This window comes from Onychomys torridus, chromosome 8, assembly GCF_903995425.1.
Source record: "Onychomys torridus chromosome 8, mOncTor1.1, whole genome shotgun sequence".
NCBI classification, from domain to species: Eukaryota; Metazoa; Chordata; class Mammalia; order Rodentia; family Cricetidae; genus Onychomys; species Onychomys torridus.
In genome coordinates, this window is record NC_050450.1 from 74,679,976 (window position 1) to 74,706,703 (window position 26,728).

The window sequence follows — 26,728 nt, forward strand, 5'->3', positions numbered from 1 at the left end:
CACCTTCCATTAAAGCCAGTTTTAGGCCAGCCTGGGCTACGTTAAGATCATGTCTTTTTTTTTGTTTTTTGTTTTTTGTTTTTTTTTGTTTTGTTTTTCGAGACAAGATCATGTCTTTAAAAAAAAAGAAAAGAAAAAAGAAAAAAAGCTAATGTACTGATCACAGTGAGAAGCAGATCCAAAACAGGTTTGAGGTTTTTTTGTTTTGTTTTGTTTTGTTTTGAGGTGCTTTTCGACTTGAGAGAAGTTTAAGGACAGTTTTGAGGTGAACGGTTGGGGCTGAAAACAGTGGATTCTGTCACACCAGCGACTTTGGCAAGATATCTAAAAGGGTAAAGTCAGGTAGTGACAGGCCAAAAGACAAAATATCACTGGACACTTAACTCACCAAATATCATCCTGGTCCCTTCAACTAACCTCCTACGAATCACTTCATTCATCCTAGGAATCCTGTTATTTACTTGATGTGTTAGATTTTCCAGAAGGACTTTTTTTTTTCTTTTTCTGTTTTACCCCACCCCATCCTTCTCTTGTTGGTTTTCTTTTTCTTTTTCTTTTTTTTTTCTGAGACAAGGTTTCTCCGTGTAGTTTTGGTGGCTGTCCTGGATCTCGCTCTGTAGATCAGGCTGGCCTCGAACTCATAGAGATATACCTGCTCCTGCCTTCCGGGTGCTGGGACTGAAGTGGTGTAACCACCGCCCGGCAACCTTTCCCCTTAGTAGTCTTTCAGAAGTCGAGTTTCCTGTTCGTCACCAAAGGGTTTTCTAAATCTATTTCCATCGCCTCACACACTCCCCGGCGCTTCTGACACGAACTAGTGCGTCCTGCCCAACTTCAGGGATGGAACCCGAATCCAGGTCACTCACAACCTCTCGCCCAGCCAGCCCAGTGAGTCTGGAGTGGCTTGCAACACGCTGCCAGAAGCCGGGTCTTTTTCGTCCGACCGCGGCTCCGGGCATGGCCCTGCAACCTCGGTCCGAGCCCGGCCGCCGAAGCGGGCTCCCGAACCTACTCATTCTTAACCACAAATCCTGCAGGACTCCGAGGAGTGCGACCGATTACAAATTCACGCAAGACGTGACGGCCATGCAGACTTAATTTAGTGCATACATCTATCTACCACTTGGCCTCTCGCAGAACAGCTGCAGCGGCAATACGACGGGGCGGAGCCAGAGTGCTAAGAGGCGCCGCCCTTTCTCCTCCCCCTCCGGGTGGGGGGCGGGACCAGGATGCTCAGGGCGGGGCCTAAAGGCTCCCTTCTCCGCCCAGAGAGGGCGGGGCCGCGATGCGTGCGGGGCGGGGCCTAAGGGGCGTCCTCCTCCAGCCGGCGAGGGCGTGGCTTGGCGGAGGCGGGCCGCGCACGACGACGTCTGGGGAGCGCGCGCGCGCCGCCGCGGGGCCAGGCCGAGTGCCGCTGCTGCTGGTGGCGTCCGAGGCTGAAGGCTGGGCGAGAAGGGCTTGTGGCGGCGGCGTGTCGGGCTGTTGGTATTGTGGCTGCCGAGGCCACCCGCTCCTGGTCATGAGAGGTCAGGCCTGGGGAAGGGCGGTGAGGCGGAGGGTTTCCAGGGAAGAAGAGCTGAGGTTCGGACGTGGGTGGAAAACTCGGTCTTGGCGGATTCCGGAAGAGTTGGCGTTTACTTTCCTTTCTCCCTCTTCCCTTCTCTTGTTTATGTATGAAGGAGGACAGGAGGGGAGTTGTTTTTGCTGTTGTGGTTTTAGTAGCAGAGACACAAACTGTCCTGTCCCAAGTCGCTCTTCAGGGAGTGTGGAGATAGAGCCGCCGAGGCTTCCAGCCTCGCCGAAACGTCACACAGTAACTGCACGGCTCCTGAGCAAGCCCCGGCAGCTGCTTGCACCCTCGCGGGGGACCCGGGACAGGCCCGGCCGTGTGGGCTCTGCGTTTCGGCAGGCAGGCGTGTGACTCTAGCACCCTCGTCCGAGGATAACACTGGGTCACGGAGGGATCTTGCCCTGCCCACAGCCTCCCCTCGGACACCCCTTCCCCCTCACCCCCCGCCGCCGCACACCGCCCATGGTGGCATTTTTTCCAAGAAGCTAACTCCTTATTCAGACTAAAGCATCACTTAGCAGTTACATGATGACTCCCCCTAAGGACCCCATTTCAAAGGTATTTGAGTAACATTCTTTTGGGGAAGTAACAACACTATTAATTACTGGGGAAAAAAAAAAAACCTTATTAGGTTTGGGAAGGCTTTTTTAGCATTAAAAGGAAATGTGTAGGTCACCCAACTGAAATGTTTTCTTTTGATGCTTCATAAGGCACTGATTTTTTTCCTTCTAAGCATTAGTGAATCCTTTTAAAAATGTGTTACATTGTGTGTGTGTGTGTGTGGTGTGTCAGAGGACAAGTTGTGGGAGTCAGTTCCGTTCCTTCTACCATCTGTGATCTGGGAGTTAACTCAGATCAGCAAACTCAGCCACGTCAACTACCCTTAGCAAACTTTTTTGGGGGGGCGAGGGTTTGAGACAGGGTCTCTCTGTAGTTTTGGTCCCTGTCCTGGATCTCCTGTAGGCCAGGCTGGCCTCAAACTCACAGAGATCCACCAGGCTCTGCCTCCCGAGTGCTGGGATTAAAGGTGTGGGCCGCCCAGCTATCAAACTTCTTAATGTGGGCTCTACCGCAGAGTACATGTACCTACATGTTCAGTATGAGTACTGCTACTCACAGTGGTATCTATCTGCTGGGCACCCATTCTTTGACTGTTGGCTGATGGCTTTTGGCATTAGAGAAGCCAAGGCATCTACTGTGCAAAGTAGTTCACTAAATATGCTTTGTATTTTAAATAATCCTAAATAAATTCAAAAACTCATTGGTTTGCCAAGTTGACTTTGGGATTGGGGTAGGGGCAGCAAAGCGTTGGCAGTATTGAAGCAGAGATTTAAGGAGTTAGGTATGATAGCAGACTGGAAGTCCATCTGTGACTATCAACTAACTACTCATTTAGTGAATGAAGGGCACCTAATGAACAATACGCTGCTTGTGATTAAGTGTTAACTTAGAATGCATTCTGCTTTTTGATTTTATTTTTAAGGAGAAAGAATCCTGAAGCAAAGACATCTTAGAGAAAAAATATTCAAGGACCATGCAAGCCAGCTGTAACCAACTGCACAATCCTCCAGGCACTGCAAGTGATGAAGATGCCTCAGCCTCGCAGTGTGTTCACCTATCACGATCGACAGAAGGTTCTTTTCATCCTGGAGATGTACATATCCAAATAAACTCCGGGCCTAAAGAATGCCCTGGAAATCTGAGCTCAAGAAATCCAAGGTCAGGGGTCTGTAGTTGTGCCCACGGATGTGCACACAGTTGTCTCCGGAGTCACTCCCACGGTGAAGCAAGGCCACCCGATGACATTGCCCCAGAGTCCGGAGAACATGGACGTGGCTCCTTCTCAGAATTCCGCTATCTCTTCAAGTGGTTGCAAAAAAGTCTTCCTTATATTTTGATTCTGGGTGTTAAACTTGTTATGCAGCATATAACAGGTAGGAAATGCTAAAACATTGACTAAATTGCTGAATTCAGTTTCTCTTTTTACTGACATTTTTAACCTATATTTTGGTTGCTAGCTTTAAATTTATGTTTTATTTTATTAGCATATATAATCTTGGTTTTTTTCTTTTCTTTCAATTAACTAGAACTTATTTTCTAACAGGAATTTCTCTTGGAATTGGGCTGCTAACAACTTTTATGTATGCAAACAAAAGCATTGTAAATCAGGTTTTTCTAAGAGTAAGTATAAAAAACAACTGAATTATTAACTGTTTCTCTCTACAGAGTTAGAGATAACTTTGAGAGAAATAGAAGTAACTCTCAAGAAGACTAGAAAGCAACAGGATAAGTTGTGATATCCACCACATGCTTAATTTTGTTTTCTAAATGACTTGGAATAAGTTACTTTTGTTGTTTGGGTCCTAATAAAGACAACGTAGACAAGAGGGTTACAAGACTTAGATGACACTATTTGATCTAGTTTGGCACTTTGTACTTTATGAGTTCATTGGAACAAACTAAGTAGTATATCATTAAAAACTTTAGTTAGGGCACGCCTTTAATCCCAGCATTTGGGAGGCAGAGCCAGGTGGATTTCTGTGAGTTCAAGGCCAGTCTGGTCTACAGAGTGAGATCCAGGACAGGCACCAAAACTACACAGAGAAACCCTGTCTCGAAAAAACAAAAAACAACAACAACAACAAAACTTTAGTTAATGTAACATAAGATTGAATATAAGTAAAATGGAGCATTGAATATATGGGCACTGGGTATTTTAGGTATCTGTTTGAGACAGGGTCTCACTATGTAGCTCTGGCTGTCCTGACCTCAAACTCAGAGTCCACGTGCCCCTGCCTCCTGAGTGCTGAGATTAAAGGCATGCCCTACCATGAATTTAAAAAAAAAATCAAGCTCAATTTTTCTAGTAATATAAAGTTTTAATCATATAAATCATTAGAAAAAATTCCAAGAGTTCCAAGAGTCTATACAATTTTACCTTATGAGCACTTTCTAAGAAGGGATCATATCCGGGAATTTATAGTATAGCCTAGTAACAAAAATTTAGTGCATAGTTTAAAACTAGCACAAGTTAATGCTGGTCATGGTGGTTGTGTTCATGTAATCTCAGCACTGGGAAAGGTGAGTAGGAGGATTGCCATGAATTCAGAGTCCGTCTGGAATATGTAGTGTGTACCAGTGCTACAGAGTGAGACTCTGTCTTCAGAAAATAAAATAAAAAAATAAACAATAAAAATATTAGTACAAGGTTGGGCATGGAATCACATGCCTTTAGTCCCAGTACTCAGGAGGCAGAGGCAGTCAGATCTGAGTTTTAGGCCAGCCTGGTCTACAGAAGCAAGTGCCAGGACAGCCAAGGTTTCACAGAGACCCTGTCTCAAAAATCAAATATATATATATTAGTACAAGGTTAATTTCTTTAATGTTGTAAATTTTGCCTATACATAATGAGGTGTCTTTCTTATGTCTGCCTTATTCACACAGTTCAGAGACAGTTTTATATAGTATTAGTGTACTGGTGTTTTGACTGGCAGAAAAGTCAGGTGAAGAATTTTCCACATGGGGCATCTTGTTAGTACTCAAAAAGTTGTTCAGTTTTGTCAACTGTAAAACTTTGGATTAAACTAGTAATTAAAACTTGAATTTTGGCCTGATGGCAGTGGTGGTGCACGTCTTTAATCCCAGCACTCAGGAGACAGAGGCAGGAGGATCTTTGTGAGTTCGAAGTCAGCCTGGGCTACAAAGTGAGTTCTAGAAAAGGCACAAAGTTCCACAGAGAAACCCTGTCTCAAAAAAACAAAAACAACAACAAAAAATTATTGCATATTTATGAACTGGTTTACTTATATGCATTTTTTAAAATCTCTGTTTTGTGGAAGAGGAAAAAAGAGCAGTAGAGGTGAAGAGTGCTTCGTGCAGGTACTTATGTCAGTGTGGAGATTTGCTTCTCGGACTTCTTGGTCTTGTGTTTTTAGTCTTTGTGGGGTAGTGGCTTAAAACTACCTGGCTACACAGTCCTGGCTGTCCTGGAACTCTATGTGGAGCAGGCTGGCCTCAAACTCACAGAGAGCCACCTGCCTCTGCCCAGCTTGTATTTTTAAGTTTTTTTTAGAGTTTTGTTAATTAAGGACTAATTAACAAAAACAGTGGTTGTGATAATGAACAATTTAGCAGGTAGTTGGTATTTTATTAAGAATAATCTCAAAAACATTCTAAGGTAATAAATTGATTAAGTTAAAAGACATTTAATAGTACTAGTAATTCTGGCCTAACACAACACTTAAGTAAATCACAAAATTGTTTCTTTTTCAGGAACGGTCATCAAAGCTTCAGTGTGCTTGGTTATTGGTGTTTCTGGCAGGTTCTTCTGTTCTTTTATATTACTCCTTTCATTTTCAATCACTTCATTACAGGTAATCAGAGATCCTAGTATACTTGTTGCTTATCATTTATTCCATGGCACTTTGTGTCTTACTTGCACATAATACTTATGGAGTTCAGTTTTTACTTGTCTCCTTTCATGATTGACAGGTATGACTTACAGACTTGTGTCCCCAGTACATTGGCACATAGCATGTGCCCAGTAAATACTTTTTGATAAGTGGATTTTTGTTTGCTGTTTTGAGACAAGATCTCACTGTATAGTCCAGGGTGCCCTCCAACTTGCAATCCTCCTGCCTCAGCCTCTTGAATGCTGAAAAATATAGGTATGTGCCATTCACACAGGGTTTTTTGGTTTTTTTGTTTTTTGTTTTTTTTTTTTGAGACAGGGTTTCTCTGTGTAGCTTTGTGTCTTTCCTGGAACTCACTTGGTAGACCAGGCTGGCCTCGAACTCACAGAGATCCACCTGCCTCTGCCTCCCGAGTGCTGGGATTACAGGCATGCACCACCACCGCCCAGCTTCACACAGTTTTAATCAGTGTTTATTTAGTACCATTAAGTGTTATTATCAACCTTTTGTTTCTAAAAATGAGTCATTAAAACACATGTTGAGATACATTTTCATGTCAGATATTCTGAACTTTCAGCTTTAATCAGATAATTAGAAGGTCTGGGTTCAGTGTAATTGATATGGAAAAATCTGGGCTGTAGTGAGTGGCAGAGAGAGTGTGAAACAATGACCTCTGGGGCTGGAAATACAGAAGCATGGTTAAGAGCATTTCCAGAGGAAACTCCAGCTCAGGGGCTCTGAGCCATCTGACGCCCTCTGTTGACTCCACAAGCACCTGCATGCACATCCCATGCCCACAACACACACAAACACATACTTTTAAATTTGGTGTTTCCAGAATATGTTTAGTACTTAAAAATCATAAGACTGATGTCGGGTGGCGGTAGCACATGCCTTTAATCCCAGCCCTCAGAAGCAGAGTCAGGCATATCTCGGTGAGTTCCAGGCCAGCCTGGTCTACAGAGCGAGATCCAGGACAGACACCAAAACTACACGAAGAAACCCTGTCTAGAAAAACCAAAAAAAAAAAAAAAAAAAAAAAAAAAATCATAAGACTGGCTGGGCATAGCCTATAACCCATAACCCCAGTGAGGCCTGCCTAGGTAACATAGTGATACCCTGGCTGTAAGAACACACAAAACAAAAGGAGCTCACAGACACAAAACCAACCAGGAGGAGAGGGCCTAGCCCCAGAAATGAAAGGAGGCTACATACATCTCTGACTTAGAGCTACTTACTGTAGGAGTATATTGTTAGGGGCCAGAAAGAACAGACGAGGGCTGTCATTTGGTGGTCGAACACTTAACTATTCCATGAAATTTGTAAAATACTGCAGCAAACTTAAAACCTTTGCCAATACCTTACATTTGTATATTGCTTTTCTCTTGGTAGCTTAATTTTCTTAAATCCTACACTGGACCAGTTGAGCTTCTGGGAAGTTCTTTGGATTGTTGGAATTACAGACTTCATTCTGAAGTTCTTCTTCATGGGTTTAAAATGCCTAATTTTATTGGTGCCTTCTTTCATCATGCCTTTTAAATCAAAGGTAAGAAACTAATGCTTACTGGAATGATGTTAGCAAAGCCTACTAATGCCAGTTAGTCTTCATTTAAATGTCTTTTAGTTTATAGGCCAGAAGAGGGCATCAAATACATTTGAGCTGCCTAATATGGGTGTTGGAAACCCACCTCAGGTCCTCTGGAAGAGCAAGAAGTGCTCTTAACTGCGGAGCCATCTCTCCAACACATAAATAACCTAATTTTAAGTACCTTTATTACTTCTGCCTGGCAACCATTTGCTCAAGTACTTGAACTGAAAATCCTAACTTTGGCTAAAATCAGGATTATATGTGCTTCTAGGATAATTGAAAACTCAGTCTTCACATAATATATAGGAAAATTTTAGATTTGTAATTCTGTTTTGGTTCAAGCCATTGCCAAGTGATAAAATGACTACATAAGCAGTCACTCAGTGGATGACAATGGTATGTGATAGTCAATTTTAGTTTGTCAGTGCTAATCATAACTCTGAAATATAATTTCATGTGATTAGTGTATTATACTCATCATTATTCTCTTTCCCATATTAAATGTCTGCTCTATGTTTAATACCTTGGGTAGCTGCATTTATTTCTTTTCCTTTGCTTTTTTAGGGTTACTGGTACATGCTTTTAGAAGAATTATGTCAGTATTACCGAATTTTTGTTCCCGTACCAGTTTGGTTTCGGTACCTTATAAGCTATGGGGAATTTGGTAATGTATCTAGATGGAGTCTTGGGATATTGCTGGCTTTACTCTACCTCATACTAAAAGTAAGTAATATTATAGCTCTGGCAGAGTGAGTCTTCTGATTGCTGATTTTCATATTACTACTAAGTTGCCTCAAAATTTATGTTCATATCACTAGTTGAAAATAATGACAGACTCTTCTATTTAAAAATGTAGAGCTGGCACACACCTGTATTACCAGCTACAAAGGAGGCTGAGGCAGGAGAATCATGAGTTTGCCAGTGTTGGCAACCTACCAAGACCTTATCTCAGTGGAGAGAGATCCAGAAAGGGTAGGAGAGAGAACCTAGTGGTCTGGGGAACTAACTGCAGTGGTTCTTGTTAACGCTGCTCAGGGTGTCTTGGCTTCCTAAGCAGCCAAGATTGAAAGTACCTGCCACCATGTCAAGTTTGGTCTCCATTTTGTTGAGGAGCTGCAGAGTAGACTTACATAATGTGATATCTAAGGAGATGAGTAGAAAACATACAAACCCTCACAGTACCATTGTGATACACATAGTTCTCAAACCAGTAGAGTATCTTGTTCTCTTCCCTGTATGCCAAGTCTCAACTCAGTTCTTTATCAGTCTTTTTGTTTTGTTTTGTTTTGTTTTTCAAGACAGGGTTTCTCTGTGTAGCTCTATGAAACTTTAATTGTGTGTGTGCATTGGGGAGGTTGAGACAGGATCTCACTATGTACCTCTGGCTGTCCTGGAACTCATGTAGACCAATGAAACTTTTTGGTTTTTTGAGACAGTGTTTCTCTGTGTAGCCCTGGCTGTCCGAGAACTCACTCTGTAGATCAGGCTGACTCAAACTCAAAGATCCTCCTGCTTCTGCCTCCCAAGTGCTGGGATTAAAGGTGTGCACCACCACGGCCTAGTGAAATTTTCAAGTCTAAATGCCAAGGGTATTTGAATCAAATGAAGTTTATGGCCCCCCCTTTAATTATTTTGTATATGAGTGATTTCCCTGTATTTGTTTGTGCATCACATGAGTTCAGTGCCCTTAGAAGCCTAAAAAGGGTGGAGTTACAGATGGTTGAGAGCCTCTATATGGGTGCCAGATGGATGCTGAGGATGGACGGGAAGAGCTAGCTTTTAACTGCTAGCCCCCTGCAGTGTCTTTGACATAGGCTTATTTGTCTTAAATTGTAGCTCCAGGTTAAGAGGTGGCTCAACTCTATGTGCTAGTGTATTAAACTTGAAATGACTTATAATTAATTGGAGGACTAGCTGTGGCATACAGTGAATATTAGGTTAGGTGGGAACTTTGGTCTTTAGATTTAGCACACAGAGGTTTGGAGTTAATAAACTGTCTCTTCCTCTTTCAGCTTTTGGACTTCTTTGGACATCTGAGAACTTTCAGACAGGTTTTGCGAGTATTTTTCACACGACCAGTAAGTACTTTCTATCAGTTTTATTGGTAGAAGTTCAGGAGACGTTGCTCTTCTACTTTGAGATTGTTTTCTAATATTTTGGCACTTGGGGCTGTAACGATTTAGCAGTTTTAATTCCATGAACAGTTTCTTAAATTTCACTGCCTACCAGTTAACTACAGTGCTTATGTATTTGAATGCCTGTTTACCTTTTCAATGTCTTTGTCATTCTGGATCTGAGGCTCAGTGGTAGACATTTAACATAGCCTGTACTAGAAGCACACACCAAATAATTCAGCCCTTGGACATCTTTTAGGATTTATAAATACACTTTTAAAAACCCTGTCATGGACTTCTGTTCCTTTTCCTTTTTTTTTTTTAAAGATTTATTTATTTATTATGTATACAGAAGAGGGCACCAGATCTCATTACAGATGGTTGTGAGCCACCATGTGGTTGCTGGAATTGAACTCAGGAACTGTGGAAGAGCAGTCAGTGCTCTTAACCTCTGAACCATCCTCCTTTTCCTTTTTTAGTCCACAGATGTTTGCTTTGTATATTTTCATTAACACTTTCCCTATTCCACTTTTATGAAAACACTTGAGTATAGTTTTATTTTGAGGATAACGCAGTAAAAATGTCCCTGCAGTTTTCTTACTAGGGGAAATTTACTCTTACTCAATTCTGCATTAGAAAATTAAGTTTTCTAGGCAAGCACTCTACCAACCACTGTGTCTTCAATTCATATGTTTTTTTTTTGTTTTTTGTTTTTTTTTCCAGAGCTGAGGATCGAACCCAAGGCCTTGTGCTTGCTAGGCAAGCACTCTACCACTGAGCTAAATTTCCAACCCTTCATATGTTTTTTTAGGAGGAGGAAAAGGGATGGGCAAGGGAGAGCCTCTGATCCCAGGATTAAGTTAAGAGCCAGCCTGAGTAATTTAACAATAAAGTCTGATCCACCAAAGGGTAGCAGTGGCACACGCCTTTGATCCCAGCACTCAGGAGGCAGAGCCAGGTGGATCTCTGTGAGTTCGAGGCCAGCCTGGTCTACAGAGCAAGATCCAGGACAGGCACCAAACCTGCACAAAGAAACCCTGTCTCGAAAAACAAAACCAAAAAATAAAATAAAAAATTAAAATAAAATCTGAAACAAGTAAAAGGATAAAATTATCTGCAGAGTAGTACAGACTAACTGGCCAAGGTACCTTTTCTTTAAGGTAATTAATGAAAGCAAATGCTAACTGGGTGTGGTGGTGCACGCCTTTAATCCCAGCATTCAAGAGGCAGAGGAAGGCTATATTCTCTGTGAATTCAAGGCTAGCATGGTCTACATAGTGAGTTTAAGGACAGCCAGGGCAACATAATGAAACCCTGCTGATACACAACAAAAAGAAAGTAAAAAATAAAATAAAGTTCAGAGTTTAGCTTTAAGTTAATTCAGTTGATGGTTGTAAGCATCAGCCATTTCACTTAGTTGAACCTAGTAAGATTAGTGTTGAAAATAACCTCAAGAAAATGTCCTGTGGACTGTGGGCATAACTCATGGCCTGCTTGCCTAGCACATATGTGAAGCCTTAGGTTCAGTACCCAACAGAGAGGACAAACTATTAAACACCTTCATTGTTATCTTCAGTGTGAGATAGAGAGAGGGAATCAGTTATTGACACAATGTATTCTTGAGTCTCCCTAAGAGATCTAAGTACATACATATATGCATACATGTCAGGGTCAGTCTTCATTTAAAGGGATTCTCCAAACCACAAAAATGGTTGGTTGGTTTGTGACAGGGTTTCTCTGTGTAGCCCTGGCTGTCCTTGAACTGGCTGTATAGACCAGGCCAACCTTAAACTCAGAGATCCATCTGCCTCTGCCTCCACCTCTCCATCCCTACAAAAATGATATTCTAAAAACTTTCCAGCATAACTATCTGCAACGTATTCTGCTAAATAGGACTTTATTGAAGGGAAATTGACATCAAGACCATCTAAGCAGTATCTAGACTTGATTCTGAAATTTATATATCAGTTTCAAACTTTTTCAAATTATTATTATTTTTTTTTTTTGGTTTTTCGAGGCAGGGTTTCTCTGAGTAGTTTTGTGCCTTTCCTGGAACTCACTTTGTAGACCAGGCTGGCCTCGAACTCACAGAGATCCACCTGCCTCTGCCTCCCAAGTGCTGGGATTAAAGGCATGCACCACCACCGTCTGGCATCAAACTTTTTCAAATTTTATCCTTGAGTTTTGGTTTGATTTTGTTAGCCCGCCATAACTAAGACCCATCTTATTTTATCCATGATAGCACCAGTGTTGTTCACCACCTTTCCCCTTCGTATCTATAGTGAGTTTCACTGTTCTTACTGATCATGTATGGTTAATGATTAAATACTGCTGACTTTAGTAAAAAAGCCAAGATCTTCAAGAACTCAAACTACTTTTAGGACTTTAGAATAAATTCTCTTTAGTATATCTGATATCTGGGCCTACTAAATCAATCCCCAGTGTGGAACACAAACTTTTTACTTATTTTTTATTGGCATAGTACTGGGGATTGAGCCTTGGGCCTTGCACATGTGTTACCACTGAGCTATACCCCGGCCAGTTACGTATGTCAAAACCAAAATCTCCACAGGAACTACTTCTAATGGAATTTGTTTTCGTAGAGTTATGGAGTGCCTGCCAGCAAGAGACAGTGTTCAGATGCGGATGGTATTTGCTCAATATGTCAAGCTGAATTTCAGAAGCCAGTTCTTCTCCTTTGTCAGGTAATATTTCTAAGCAAACTACATACAGCATGTTTCCCTGACTTGTGAAAATTATGTTTATGTTTGTTATATGGCAATGAAAGTAATATTTAGTGGAAGGTTGCATTCCAGGCATATACTGTTAATTTATTCAGGATGGAAGGATGGGTAGATTGTCTAAATCATGCCCCTTATGTTCTGATTTTTGTGCAAAGGAGCATATGAAAAGGGGAGGGGGAGGGAGTAATTTGGTTAGTAGCTTAAATACCAGAACAATTGACAAACAGGTCTATTTCTAACTGGATACTAGTCTTGCGCATTAGTGGCAGCATTTGTTACTAAATGTGTAGAGCTTGCCATATTTCATAGTAACTACTAGTATGTTACCATTAAGCAGGTAAGTGATCATACTTAAAAGGCAGCATCTGGAAAAATGGTGAAGTTACAGAGTCAGAACACTTGTAATGAGTGGATCTACCATTAAAAGTCATTTCTCGTTTGTGAACTGCTGGGACTGATGTTCTCTAAAGTCTTTTACAACTTTAAAGAGTGGGATCCTCTAGAGTGTTACATATAAGATCTGGTTCTTCATTCCCTTACAGCACATATTCTGCGAAGAGTGCATTACCTTATGGTTTAATAGAGAGAAAACATGTCCACTGTGCAGAACTGTGATTTCAGATCATATAAACAAATGGAAAGATGGAGCCACTTCATCGCACCTGCAGATGTACTAAGTTGTACAAACTATTAAGGCAACAAAACACTAATTTTACCTGGATATGGTAACTATTGATAAAGGCATCATAATTGATTTCCAGGAATAGAAAAAAATGTTTCCAGATGGTTTTAGGGTATCATGAGACATGTTTGTAGTTCCATTTCTCAAAGATTAAGTTCAAGAGCCCTGCATTTTTAAAGTATATATCAAACTTAGTAAGTATGTAACATTTATTCCACTTATTTGACAGATAATTGCAGTGTTAAATTGGAAATGGGTTTTCTTGTCAATAATACCGAAACAGCAATTAGAAACTAGAACTAGCCATTTTGAAGGGGTATAGGCACTGTTTTCTGACATGGTTTTCAGAATAAAGATTTTGCATAATATTTTAAGATACATAGTATCTGAAACAATTTTCTTCATCAGACTTTTATAATTCCCATTCTAAAAATGCTTAAATTTTTCATAAAATTGTATTTTTAAATGAAAATTCTAAATGCTATATTTTATCTATAACAATCACATTTTTTAAGTGAAGATTTATTGAGGATATATTTTAATACTGTATTATGTGCTCTGACTAGTAGTGAGAATAAATGATTTAGATTCATTCACCTTGTGGACCTCATATGTGCTTCTTGCCATCACCTGCACTGGTCACGGTCTTGTGTTTTGTGTAGTACCATGTAATAGCTTGAAATAACTGATGATTTGCATGGGGGCTGGGTATGTAGCTCAGAAGTTTTACAATCACCATTTGCTGGGATATAAAAGCTTGCACTCAAGGGGTGTGGTAGAGCTGCTCAGTGTGCACTCTGTCCTGGCTGAATTCTACACTGAGGAGAAGGGGAAAACAGGAGCCTGCACTCAAGGGAAGCTATAAAGATTGAGTAGCATGGCTATTGTCTCAAGTTGATTTCTGCATGGTAGAAGAAGGAATGAAGCACTTTCTCTTTGTTCGTGTTTCCTCTGAAAAATCTGAAGTCTAACAGATCTAAAGGGCTGCTACTGCTACTGCTAAGGGGTAGACTCATTTGTCTTCAGTAACAACAAAATGAGAGTGGGAAGCAGTTGAGAAGAGGAAGAACACAAACCTGCATTACTAAGACAGGTATGAGGGACTGGAGAGGTGGCTCAGTGGTTAAGAGCACTGACTGTCCTTCCAGAGGTCCTGAGTTCAATCCCAGCAACCATATGGTGGCTCACAACCACCTGTAATGAGATCTGGCGCCCTCTTCTGGCCTGCAGGTATATATGTAGACAGAACACTGTATACATAATACGTATACATAATAAATAAATGTGGCACACACCTTTAATCCCAGCACTGGGGAGGCAGAGGCAGGTGGATCTCTGTGAGTTTGAGGCCAGCCTGGTCTATAGAGCGAGTTCCAGGAAAGGCACAAAGCTACACAGAGAAACCCTGTCTCAAAAAAAAACCAAAATGACAGGTGTAAGCATGGCCTAGCACAGTGGTTCTCACTATCACGGTAAGCCCATGGGAGGTTGCACTAGGCCATGAAGTCAAGATGCTATAAGCAAAGCTGTAGCACTGGAAATGAGCATGGATGGGAACCTTATCCAAGATCCTAATACAAATTCATGTTACATCTCAACACACAGTACTTGAAGTAGGGTTCTTAAATCTCTGAGTTTTCTAGAAGTGTAGCTATCCTAGACGCATTGGATATCCTTCTCTCCTTCCCTCCTCAACAGGGTCTCACTCTGTAGTCCACCATGCCTTGGAACCCAGACAGGCCTTGAACTTGCACAATCCTCTGGCCTCAACCTTCCAAATGCTGGGATTGGAATGAGCAACAAGCCTGACTTGGATTTTTATGTTGGTGGAAACTAGCAGTTTCTTCCTCTAGTGTATATGCATGAAGCCACCATTTTTTCAGTGCTTAAGTGACACTCTGGAAACTGTGTACTGCACAACCTAATAAAGACATGTTAATATATGCTAAAGTATTATATAGATGGATTGTAAAGTACCAATGATTTTCATTTGAGGATAGTATAGCAGTATAAATTATTTCTTAAGATACAATTCATTGCCGGGTGGTAGTAGCACACACCTTTAGTGAGTTCAGGGCCAGCCTGGTCTACAGAGTTCCATGACAGCCAGGGCTACACAGAGAAACCATGTCTCAAAAAACAAACATAAACAAAAGACAGGGTGGTTCTCAGCAGTTAAACATATGTAGTACTCTTCCAGAGGACCAGACTTCAGCTCCCAGACCCACATCAGGTGCCTCACAACTGCCTTTAACACCTTTAGCCTCTACAGTCTTGCACACACACACACCATAGTTAGAAGGAATAAAAATAAATCTTGGGTTGGGGATTTAGCTCAGTGGTAGAGTGCTTGCCTAGCAAGCACAAGGCCCTGGGTTTGGTCCTCAGCTCTGAAAAGTGAATGAATGAATGAATGAATGAATGAATGAATAAATCTTAAAGACAGGGTAACCAGCACATGGATTAACAGGGAGAGTCACCAAGTGCTCTATATGGAAGCATGCCTGCACAGCTACTACCTGTATGGACAAAGGTATGGGAAAAATGTAATCCACTCCCACTGCATAATGCCACATCCTTTTTTTTTTTTTTTTTTTTTTAAGATTTATTTATTTATTATGTACACAGTATTCTGTCTGCACGTATCCCTGCCGACCAGAAGAGGGCACCAGATCTCATTTCAAGTGGTTATCAGCCACCATGTGGTTGCTGGGAATTGAACTCAGGACCTTTGGAAGAGCAGCCAGTGCTCTTAACCTCCGAGCCATCTCTCCAGCCCCACATCCTATTTTTTAAAATTGAGTATTCATTCACAATACATAGAAGCTTACCTACTGAGAGTCACTGCCAAGTTGAACAAGTTTACTTGGCATTCAATCGTCTTCCTGGCTTTGTGGTGACAACTCCTGCATGTTGTCCTCTGACCTCCACACACATGTAGTGATGCATGTACATACACAATAGACTTTCTTTCAAATTGAAAAAGTAAAAAAAAAAAAAAAGCTGTAGATATGGTGACACATATCTTTAATAGCAGGACTCAGGAGGCAGAGGCAGGCAGATCTCTGAGTTCAAGGCTTGCCTAGTCTGCATGTTAAGTTCCCGATGACCCAGGACTATACAAGGAAATCTTGTCTCAAAACAAAACGCAGAAAATGTAATAAGGTTATGGCACTCATCAATAATAAACTGAAACATTTCTGACTTCTTTGCTTTCACCTCAAAGGAAGGTAATTAATTCTGTGAATTCAGATCATAACCTCCAAACAATCATTGTACTAGCATTAAGAAATGTTGTTAAGGGCTAGAGCAATGGCTTAACTCCTAAGAACACTAACTGCTCTTCCAGAGGACCCGAGTTTGATTCCCAGCACTCACATGGCAGCCAAAACCATCTGTAACAACAGTTCCAGAAAATCTGATGCCCTCTTCTGGCCTTTCTGGACACTACACACATGATGCAGACATAGACGCAAGTGAATCACCCATACACATTAAAAAAAAAAAAAAATGTACGAAAAAGAGATGCCACCATGGATTAAGACTATGGCTCTGTGCTAGAGTGTTTTTGTTTTTTGGAGGGGTTCTTTGTGTAGCACTGGCTGTACTCACTCTGTAGACCAGGCTGGCCTCAAACTCAGATCTGCTTGCCTCTGCCTCCCAAAACGCTGAAGGTATGTGCCACCACACCAAGCAAGAGCTTTTTAGCTTTTAAGATTTGTGATGGTTGTGATGAACAGCTACCATGTGAGTACTAGAAATTAAACCCCTGACCTATGGAAGGCATAGCAAGTGCTTTTGAACTGTGGGGCCATCTCTCCACCCCAGCATTAGAGGTCTTATCTACCCCAGCACCAAAGAGAGTGAGAGATACTACCATATTTTAAAAACTGATAACTTCTGGGCTGGCAAGGTTACTCAGTAGATAGAGATGCTTGCCACCAAACCCAGTGAACTAATTTCAATCTCTGGGACCCACATGGTGGTAGGAGAGAACTGACTGACTTACATATTGTCCTCTGACCTTCAGATGCATGCAGTGGCCTGTGCAAGCCCACAAGCCTATGTGTAGTAACTTTTTAAAAATATAGCTTCAGCTAGAGAATTTCTGTATACCATAGTGTGATATAATGGCCTCAGAGATGGTAAGTTACCACCCAAAGTGGCTACCATACACTTTTTATGACATTTGCTAAATTTAAGCACTATATTATTTTATGCATGAATATTATATTATCAAAGGTATGAGGTGTAGTTAAGCAAACTGTTGATTATTAATATACAAGAAAGTATTCCCATGATTTTTATGTGGAGCTGGGTTCCACATAGCTTGTTACATGAGTATTTTTAAAAGCAAACAATTCAAGTATATTTAAAATAACAAAAATGTTTAACATTTACTACATAAAGTCAACACTAAAATTTGTTATATATTTAAATAGTTCTAATTTCTCAAGAGAAAATTTTATAACTGTTTCATACAAAAGTAGTTTATTAAATACGAGAACATGAACATATCTAACATGTTAATGAAAAAAGTTGTACATCTGTTATGTATACTATAGTAAATATGTATACTAATTTTTTTCTCTCAGGTAATAAAAAAATCACTTCTATTTTATGTTCATTCAAATTTTCATTTAATTTCTATTTACATTCATTCAATCTGAAATCAAATTTCTTAATACAGTAAACTAAATAAATACAAGATGAAAAGCAGAAAAGGTGTTGCCCTCAGAGCACTCCTAATAAGGCAGCTGAAGAACTTACTTAATAGATGCAAAGCCAACTTGGGGTAGAAGCAAATACAGTTGAAAGAGCAAACACTGTCAGAAACCCATCTTACAGATGCTTCTCCAGAGAATCCAGGGAAATAATACTTGTGCTGTAGTGTTGAGTCCCATGAGAAAAGTACTGTATTAATCAGCAGCAGACCACAGGTCCTGTGTGACAAATATCATGACTGTCTTGTCCAGATAGCTAGTATCTGTTCCTACAATACATGCAGATGTTTGGATATTGAATCTTTTGAGATACTAATCATTTTCAAAGCCTCAAAATCCATTCTTCATAAATTCAACATTTCTCATGGGAATAATCTTTGATCTAGCCCTTGTAAGCGAGGAAATATACAACTAACTGAACAGTTTTTAAAAGGTCCTATATTAATTATGATATCCAAGGCTCAAGATATTAATACCAAGATATGTTTTGTTTATAGTTGTTACCTATAGTACAGAATGTTGAATTTATGGAGTCTCGCATATGCATCCTCCTTTCCCCAAATCTCAAACTATCTTCTAGTTCAAAAACAGTACGGAAAAAAAAAATCCTTGAAGTTAAGATCATAAAAGGGGAAGAGATAACATAATTTTCCTAAAGGTCTGGTTCAAGTTCAGTAATTAATACACTGTTAATCACAGCTGGTTTATAAATCCCAGTTTAGTTATTCTGTAACATTACAAACCTTATAAAACAAATTTAGTAAACTTCAGTTCAGTGAGTACATTTTAATTAAAAACAGCATGTAGAAAATAAAAAAATATCCTGTAATAGCTGATTTTAAAGAAAGTAATCAAGTAATAAAAGCAAAAGCACTTCATCTTTTTTATACACTTACCTGGTATAAGCATGAATGTTCTCTTAGAAACTCAAACTAGTATTGGCATATACTTTAAATTATGCTTCAGTTTTTACAAATAAATACAGAGTAGGCCATATTGCATAGGCGTGTGCTTTCTGTCTGTGACACTCCCGTGACACCTGACATGTTTTCACAGTCATAGTAGGGATATCCATTTATGAAACAATTTCTCAATAAACTTGCCACAGCGTGAGAGATCAATTTCACTTAATAAATGTTGTGGTAGAAAAGCTATATATTTGTGTAGATGGAAGGTGTATAATTAATGCTCTCTATGCAAACAAGTTGCAATATTTGCCACTATTGCTGGCAGTACTAATATGGTCACAGTGCACATATTACTAGCAACTAGGGCTGAGGAGGAATTGTTTGGTGTAAAAGTTTTACTGGAATTTGGCCAGGCAGTCAATACTATAGTTAGTAAACACACTGGAAACAGGTATCAGAGTAGCACAAGCCATCTGCAGTCTGAAATGATTTCTCCATGCATCACCATAGGTTATTGGAGGGGGGGGGTGTAATTTTTTTTAAAGATTCCACAAGTGTCAAAGAACAAAGACCTTTACAGTTTCTGCCCTTAATCATCACTGCAGCTCTTTATCTGCTGCTGCAATTACAAAGTTCTCAAAGGCAGCGTCAGAGATCCAGGAGTGAGAACTGAGACGGTAAAAAACTTCTGTCCAGAGATGGACTTTTATCAATTCTTTCATTTACTGCCACAATTGAAAGGCTGTATTTCCAACTGTCATCTTTTTTTTTTTAGGACTTTTATGTATTTCATATATGTGGGTGTGTTGTCCAAATGTCATGTATACCAGAAGAGGGCATCTGATCCCATGGGACTGCCATTTGACGGTTGTGAGCCACCATGTGGGTGCCGGGAATTGAACTCGGAATCTCTGGAAGAGGAGCCAGTATTTCTTAACCATTGAGCCACCTCTCCAGCTCCTCAAGGTTCTATTTTTGCTCACTATTAAAATTTCCTCCCATCTCACTTCAATTGCAATTTAAAGAAGCAAGGTCTTAGTCTCTCCTGACTGCCTCTGACGTGCATAAGGAATTATGGCTTGGATCCTATGAAGAACACAGCAAGAGCATCTGCGTAAAGAAAGCCTAGGGCTGCAACTATACCAAATGAGCTGCACAGACTGGAGATATAAAGACCAACCAAGTGAAGTGATGAGACCTGCAGTGTGACCATTTACCTGGACCAGTATGCACTGAAGTATAGTTTATAAAGCTCTCCAGATAGGAAACCTCCTCACCAGCTAGTCATGGAAATGCTCCTTAAGGCAGGAAATATTTAAGAAAGGTAAAATTACCTTTATTTTTTATTCTTTGTACCTGTAAATCACTTATGTAGATTTTGTTACAATTTCAAAAACAATGTCTGGTTAACATGTTTCCTAAATTAAGCCACTAAGTTTTCTTATTCACTATGGAAGACATTCATCAAAAGGCCATCATATATTACAATTAAAAATGTATAGCCCCAGTATAGGAGGGAAAAAACACCATTTTTTTTCTTTTTTAAACTCTGGAGGGAAAAACGTTAAGGAAGGTAAACAGCAAAAACAGTGTGCTGAGAAGAGACAGACGAGGGTGGCCCCTCTTCCCTGCAGGTCTCTATCTCCCCTTGCCTCCTGCCCTAGTTACATACGTTAGCCTGATTCTCCTCTGTCCTCCCTTGGCCATGGGCTTTGGCCATTTTTCCCAGTGCAGGCCCAGGACAAGGATGCACTGTAGAACACGTAACTTCTGCCTGTCCCCAGGCTTACAGTAAAGCCTAGCACACAGCAGTAGTACTGCAAGTAGAAATAATAAAACAGACTTTTTTCTTCTAGTATTACAGACAGGTATTGCAGATAGGTTACTAAAACAAACAAACAAAAAAAAAACGAAAAACACCCCAGGTCTACCCCAAGCCCTCACAAGAGCCACAGCTGTGGTTAACAATGATTCATTTGTATTTTATTTCATCAAGAGAAGAAACATAAGCTGGCTTTCTTCACACCAACCAATAATTTTGCATTTTAAAGTTTGGGATGTTTTCCATAATGAGCTGAATCAAAAATCTATTTGAAAAATATATATTTATATAAAAAAAAGATTCAGGTTGTTTGCACGTAAAACATCAATCAATAAGTTTCTTTTGTCTTTGATTCCGTGTTGCTGGAAAAAGTTTGACAAAGCTTGCATGCTAATTTGTCCTCAGTTGCAAGTATTACAGGCAATCTCATACTTTGCCTATGAAAGGATAACCCTTCTTTGACATCTCCAGGCTTCAACGGTGATTCAGAAGCAACATCCTACCCTTAATACTGTCAGTTTGGAGCCATCAACTTGAAAACCCTTGCTAATGCTGAGATGTTGCTTGATAGGAACCAGTCAATCGATGTGTCTGTGAGTTCCACAATACTATTTTGCTTGAGGTTTTTTTTTTTTTGTTTTTTTGTTTTTTTTTGTGGGTTTATTTTTTTGCACCATTGATTGATTTTTTAAAATCCATGTTTATTTTTTTCCTCCATCCAAAGCAATCTAGGTTACTGCGCTGACTTTTTAAGTCTGTTATTTTGATTCTCATTTTATCTTGCGGGATGCTCACACATCCCCTCCCCCGATTTCTGTTTTCTTTTTGCATCAGTAAAAGCATTGTTTCGTCATAGATTCATACGCAGGTGCTCTGGCCGTTTGGAGATCATAGGAAAAGCTTGTTTTTTGTATGGCCCAGAGTTCGGCTGTCGGATGGGAAGTGGTGCTGACGCTTCCCCGCTCACTGTCACATCCATCTGCTCTATCCCACTTGTTTCCATCGGGTATTCCACAGGTGTCTGAGAATTTGCCGTGCTGGCTGAAGCACCTCGTCCCCAGAAATCCCCAGGAGAGAATTTGACTGGGCTTTAAGACAAAGAAGAGCTATCACTCATTTGTCTCAAGGATCATCTTAACAGGACTATTCCCCTCATGTTTAAAGGTAGGGTAATGTGACTTTATTTTCATGTAGACTGTCAAAGGCAAAGGTTGAGCATCTTCCTTAGATTAACAGCTAGTATGACCCCTAGAGCCCTAATGACATCCTGTTAAGTCGTTTCTCTTGCCCACTCAGAACAACTTCCCGATGCACTGAAAATAAAGTCCTTTCCACACCTCTGCCACTTTCCTCACTTGCCACACTTCCCCAGGGCTTTTGTACCGGCTGCTCTTCTCCCTGCAGTACTCCATTAACTCCTTTTCTTTGCAGACCTAGCTTTCTCCTCCTTCCCCAGGGAGGCCATGCTGACCACAGTGCTTTCTACTATTACCTTTTTTTTAAAATGTACACACATGTGCGCAGGTACACTTGGCATAACTTGGCAGGTACATACATTTGTATATATTTCTATCTTGGTTTATTATGACCCCTGCTTGATTCATCAGAAAGGAACAATTCTGTATTATAATATAACACATATATATATTCACATATATATTCATATATGTCCTTTAAATATAAAATGACAGACTTTTTATTTATGTAACTTATAGGCATTTCTTTTTTTGTTGTTTTCCCAAGACAGGGTTTCTCTGTGTTGTTTTGGAGCCTGTCCTGGAACTCGATCTGTAGACCAGGTTGGCCTTGAACTCACAGAGATCCGCCTGCCTCTGCCTCCCGAGTGCTGGGATTAAAGGCATGCGCCACCACCGCCTGGTGCATTTCTTAGCTATATTCCCTGGCCAGTCAGCCTAACCAACATACTAGACAAGTTCCAGGCCAGTGAGAGGTGGAAACTGCCTGAGGAGCACCCCCGAGGCTGTCCCCTGTATGCACCTGCATACACATGAACACGCTACAAGCCCATCAACACGGAAAGAGACAGGGAGCTACAAGCCCATCAACACGGAAAGAGACAGGGAGTGAGATACCTGACGGGCGTCCGTGGGCTGCCAATAAATCTTCGAGGTGACCGGATTTTTGGTTCAAAGGAAAACTTTTCTTTCACACTTTCAAGTACAGATGGAGCCACATATGTAAAACCCTGAAAGATAGCAACAGTGTACTATGGGGTGACATTTGGTCATACACATGAAGAAAATGGCTTTTCAGTCTGACACACCAACACAGTAATGTAGAACTAAAATCAACAATGTGTGTATTCTTCCAAATCCATGATCTCACTCCCTCCCCCCACCCCCAGGACCAAACCCAGGGCCTTGCGCTTGCTAGGCAAGTGCTCTACCACTGAGCTAAATCCCCAACTACTGCATGATCTCACTTTTATACCTTCTGAGTTTTGTAAGACAGGGTCTATGTACCACTGATTGACCTGGAACTCACTCTGTAGACCAGGCTGGCCTCAAACTGACAGAGATCTGCCTGCTCTGCTTCTTGAGTGCTGGGTTAAAGGCGTGCGCCACCGCAGCCATCATTTTCATACTTTCTAAAGCCTCATATGCTAGCTAACAAAATTTTACCCAATTATTAGCAGTAGGGGGAAAACCCAACAGGAACAATGTAGCTTGCACATTAAAATGATGACTATAAAGATAAATATAAATTGGTACACTGTCAGCCACACATTACACACACACACACACACACACACACACACACACACACACACACACACACACACCCATATAAAACGTGCTAGGATTAATACTTCCAAAACAGTTCCTCATAACTATGCCAAGGTAAAATCAGAGTTCTCTTACTTAGCATGTGTGACTTTTCCACTTTCTCATTAGTAATTGAATAGAATTTTTAAAATTCTATATATGCATGTATGTCTGTGTATAGGTATGTGCATGTGATGCCTGAGGACATAAGGCATCAGATCCTTTGAGACTTTATTACATGCAGTTGTGAGCCACCCAACATAGATGCGGGGAGCTAAATTACGGTTCCTCTGAAAGAGTGTGACACACTATTAATCACTGAGCCATAGAAGACTTTTTTTTGGTGACCAGTGCCAACATTATGACAGTCTTCTTGTACACGGCACAGATTCTGCTGTATTCATTTCAGATTAGGTTGAACCTTGCTGTTAGGTTCCGGTCTCTCATTTTGCTGCTGCATGTTCCTTTGTTCAGCCACTGGTCCTACTGCCTACCTGCTTTTTTTCTGCTCATTCTTAGCTGAGTGAGCATTATGTATTATATATAGTAAACAAGGCTCGGCAGGCTCTGGGTAGAGCCCCAAGAGGAAGGTGTAGTTCTGCATTGTATACTTGCAATTTCAGAGGCCATTCCTCTGTATATTCTGGTGGGCTAAAGACAAAGTTGCATCTTATTCAATTTTTTAATTTCATTTTTTTTTTCCTTCTTTCAAGACAGGGTTTCTCGGTGTTGTTTTGGTGCCTGTCCTGGATCTCGCTCTGTAGACCACCAGGCTGGCCTCGAACTCACAGAGCTCCTCCTGGCTCTGCCTCCCAAGTGCTGGGATCAAAAGTGTGCACCACCACCGCCCAACCAAATTTCCATTAATTTTTAATGAGATCTCATCATACAATAAATATCTGTTAAACTTGAGGTTGTTAGAACTGAAATAAATATACAGGTAAATGGGATCTTAATGGGTTTATTTAGTTATTTTTGGCTGTTAAGTATATGCTCTCAGGTGAGCTATGCCCATCACTACTTTTAGATTAATTTCTAAAGAGACTTTAGACTAGAGATAAAGCACACAGATGCCTCTTCAATGAAAACTAATACATTTATTATCAAAAATGAATCAATGTTTTGCTATCAAATATTAATAATTAACATTACAAATCCCCTGCAGAGTCAGAGTGATAGTAACCATAATTTTTTTGTTCTTGTTTTTTTTGAAACAGCATATCTCTGTATAGTCATCTGACTTGGAACTCAGTTTGTAGACCAGGCTGGTCTTGAACTCAGAGACCCGCCTGCCTCTGCCTCAGGAATGCTGGGATTTTTTTTTTTTTTTTTTAGATTTATTTATTTATTATGTATACAGAAGAGGGCACCAGATCTCATTACAGATGGTTGTGAGCCACCATGGGGTTGCTGGGAATTGAACTCAGGACCTCTAGAAAAGCAGTCGGTGCTCATAACCCCTGAGCCATCTCTCCAGCCCTGAGTGCTGGGATTAAAGGCATGTGCCACCGCCACCTGGCAATATCCATAATTTATGATAAGTGTTTTGGGAATGAAATAGTTCTACTCTGATTAGTTTTTGTTCGTGATGCTAAGCCAAAAATCATTTTAAATCCCTAGCACTCAACCAAACATGAATCACTCCATAGAATCAAATATTCTTACTGTAATTTCTAAAATAGAATGTTAGGTTATGAAAGTCATTTTGCAGGGACCAGTAAGTTACGAAGGAAATGGCTTAAAAGCAAAGTCACCCAGGTTTCCCACATGAACTTCTCATTGTTCATCCTCCATACTTAAATTTCCTATGGCTGCTTGGAAACTTTTCACTTACCAGAAAGACCTGGTTGGCACTTTCACTGAGAGTTGAGTCATCCGGGCTGTCAACAGGTGTCTGACGTGTAAACTTTGAATCAAACTGACTCACATCCTCTTCAGATTGCTTTATAAGAACAAAATTATTAGAAAAAAATATTAGAAAATGGTGAACAGTCTATATTATTGCTAGCAATCAAAGGTGCTACAAGCCGTATACTCTGCACAGAATAATCTTAGCAGCCACAGACAAGGAAAAAAAAATGTAGGTAGAAAGAGTGCCAATCATTTTTTATTTTTATTGTTTATAATATGCAGGTGTTTTGACTGTATGTATATCTGCACATCACATGTGAGCCCGGTACCCACAGAGGACAGAAGAGATGTTGGATCGCCTAGAACTGCAGTTACAGATGGTTGTGGGCCACCATGTGGAAGCTGGGAATCTTTCTAGCCTCACATCATCATCTTTGTGTGTGTGCTTGGTGCCTGAGTTCAAACGTAGGGCTTTATACTTGCTAGTAAATATTGTACCAGTGGCCAAAGCCTACATCTTCAAATTTTATATATGAATTAAATAGATTTTACTATATAACTATCCTTATTAAAATTCTGAATATCATAACTCTTTAGTGTATCTAGTCCAGTCAATAAATTCCTAGAAATAATTTGTTCTGTGGTCACTGGATGTCTACAGTAAGTCTGGATAACTACTGAAGAAGAGTTCAAACAAATCACAGTTAGCAGCTCAGGATCTAGCTCAGTGTTAAAGCACTTGCCTGGGCATATGCAATTCCCTGGTATAAGCACCCTAACACCAAACCCTCCCTAATCCAGAACCTCCCTAATCCAGAAAGTGTCCTGAATTCTTCTTGTGGATTATTTCACCCCTTATAATTCTAAAGAAGTAGTTTATTCTGAGTATATTTTCTTGTTAAAGAATAGTATCATCTAAGTTCTAACAACCAGATTTCTTTAATTTCTTTTCTTTCATGATGTGTCTAGTCAGACTCATGGGACAAATATAGGAAATAAATATCAATTTAAAAATATGATTTAGCCGGGCCGTGGTGGTGCACACCTTTGATCCCAGCACTCGGGAGGCAGAGCCAGGCAGATCTCTGTGAGTTCCAGGCCAGCCTGGTCTACAAAGCGAGTTCCAGGAAAGGCGCAAAGCTACACAGAGAAACCCTGTCTCATAAAAATACAAAAAAAGAAACCAGAAGCCAGGTGGTAGTAGCAGATGCCTTTAATCCCAGCACTCAGGAGGCAGAGGCAAGCCTGGTTGATAAGGTGAGTTCCAGGACAGCCATGACTATACAGAGAAACCCTGTTTAAAGAAACAAAGCAAAAAACAAAACAAAACAAAAAAAATCAGTATTGCTAGAATGGATTGAAATATTAATATATTAAAACATCTAGGGGCTGGAGAGAATGCTCAGTGGTTAAGAGCACTGGCTGTTCTTCCAGAGGTCCTGAGTTTAGTTCCCAGCAACCACATGGTGGCTCCCAACCATCTGTAATGAGATCTGGCATCCTCTTCTGGCCTCCAGGCAGAACACT

At 40.5% G+C, this 26,728-nt stretch overlaps 2 protein-coding genes across 4 annotated transcripts in view; one reads left to right on the top strand and one right to left on the bottom strand.

Annotated features, from left to right (window-relative positions):
• The first annotated feature begins 1,355 nt into the window (after positions 1–1,355).
• On the top strand, positions 1,356–13,714 carry Rnft1 (ring finger protein, transmembrane 1). Of its 2 annotated transcripts, XM_036198202.1 has the most exons (9): positions 1,356–1,526; positions 3,054–3,504; positions 3,675–3,751; positions 5,843–5,943; positions 7,375–7,528; positions 8,135–8,293; positions 9,583–9,648; positions 12,288–12,389; positions 12,971–13,712. In XM_036198202.1, the coding sequence occupies exons 2-9, from the start codon at positions 3,105–3,107 to the stop codon at positions 13,103–13,105; spliced, it is 1,194 nt and encodes a 397-aa protein (XP_036054095.1). In that variant the 5' UTR covers positions 1,356–1,526; positions 3,054–3,104; the 3' UTR covers positions 13,106–13,712. The 2 variants fall into 2 exon arrangements, with proteins under 2 accessions (XP_036054095.1, XP_036054096.1); XM_036198203.1 differs by lacking the exon at positions 1,356–1,526 and having other exon boundaries at positions 12,971–13,714.
• A 7,516-nt stretch (positions 13,715–21,230) lies between these two features.
• The window catches only part of Rps6kb1 (ribosomal protein S6 kinase B1), a 42,096-nt gene continuing 36,598 nt past the window's right edge, over positions 21,231–26,728 (bottom strand). For both annotated transcript variants that reach the window (XM_036196207.1, XM_036196208.1), the window contains exons 13-15: positions 25,185–25,292; positions 22,658–22,770; positions 21,231–21,652 (exon numbers count right to left, since the gene is read on the bottom strand). In XM_036196207.1, the coding sequence (XP_036052100.1) occupies positions 21,415–21,652; positions 22,658–22,770; positions 25,185–25,292 (459 nt within the window). In that variant the 3' untranslated portion in view covers positions 21,231–21,414. The remainder of the gene's footprint in view (positions 21,653–22,657; positions 22,771–25,184; positions 25,293–26,728) is intronic.

What these genes read in the sequence shown, in the direction of transcription:
- Rnft1 (XM_036198202.1), top strand. Translation starts at nt 3,105, where the DNA reads ATGCAAGCCAGCTGTAACCAACTGCACAATCCTCCAGGCACTGCAAGT. An exon ending in TGTTATGCAGCATATAACAG is followed by an intron (nt 3,505 to 3,674) that starts GTAGGAAATGCT and finishes ATTTTCTAACAG; the next exon opens with GAATTTCTCTTGGAATTGGG. An exon ending in TACTCTACCTCATACTAAAA is followed by an intron (nt 8,294 to 9,582) that starts GTAAGTAATATT and finishes TTCCTCTTTCAG; the next exon opens with CTTTTGGACTTCTTTGGACA.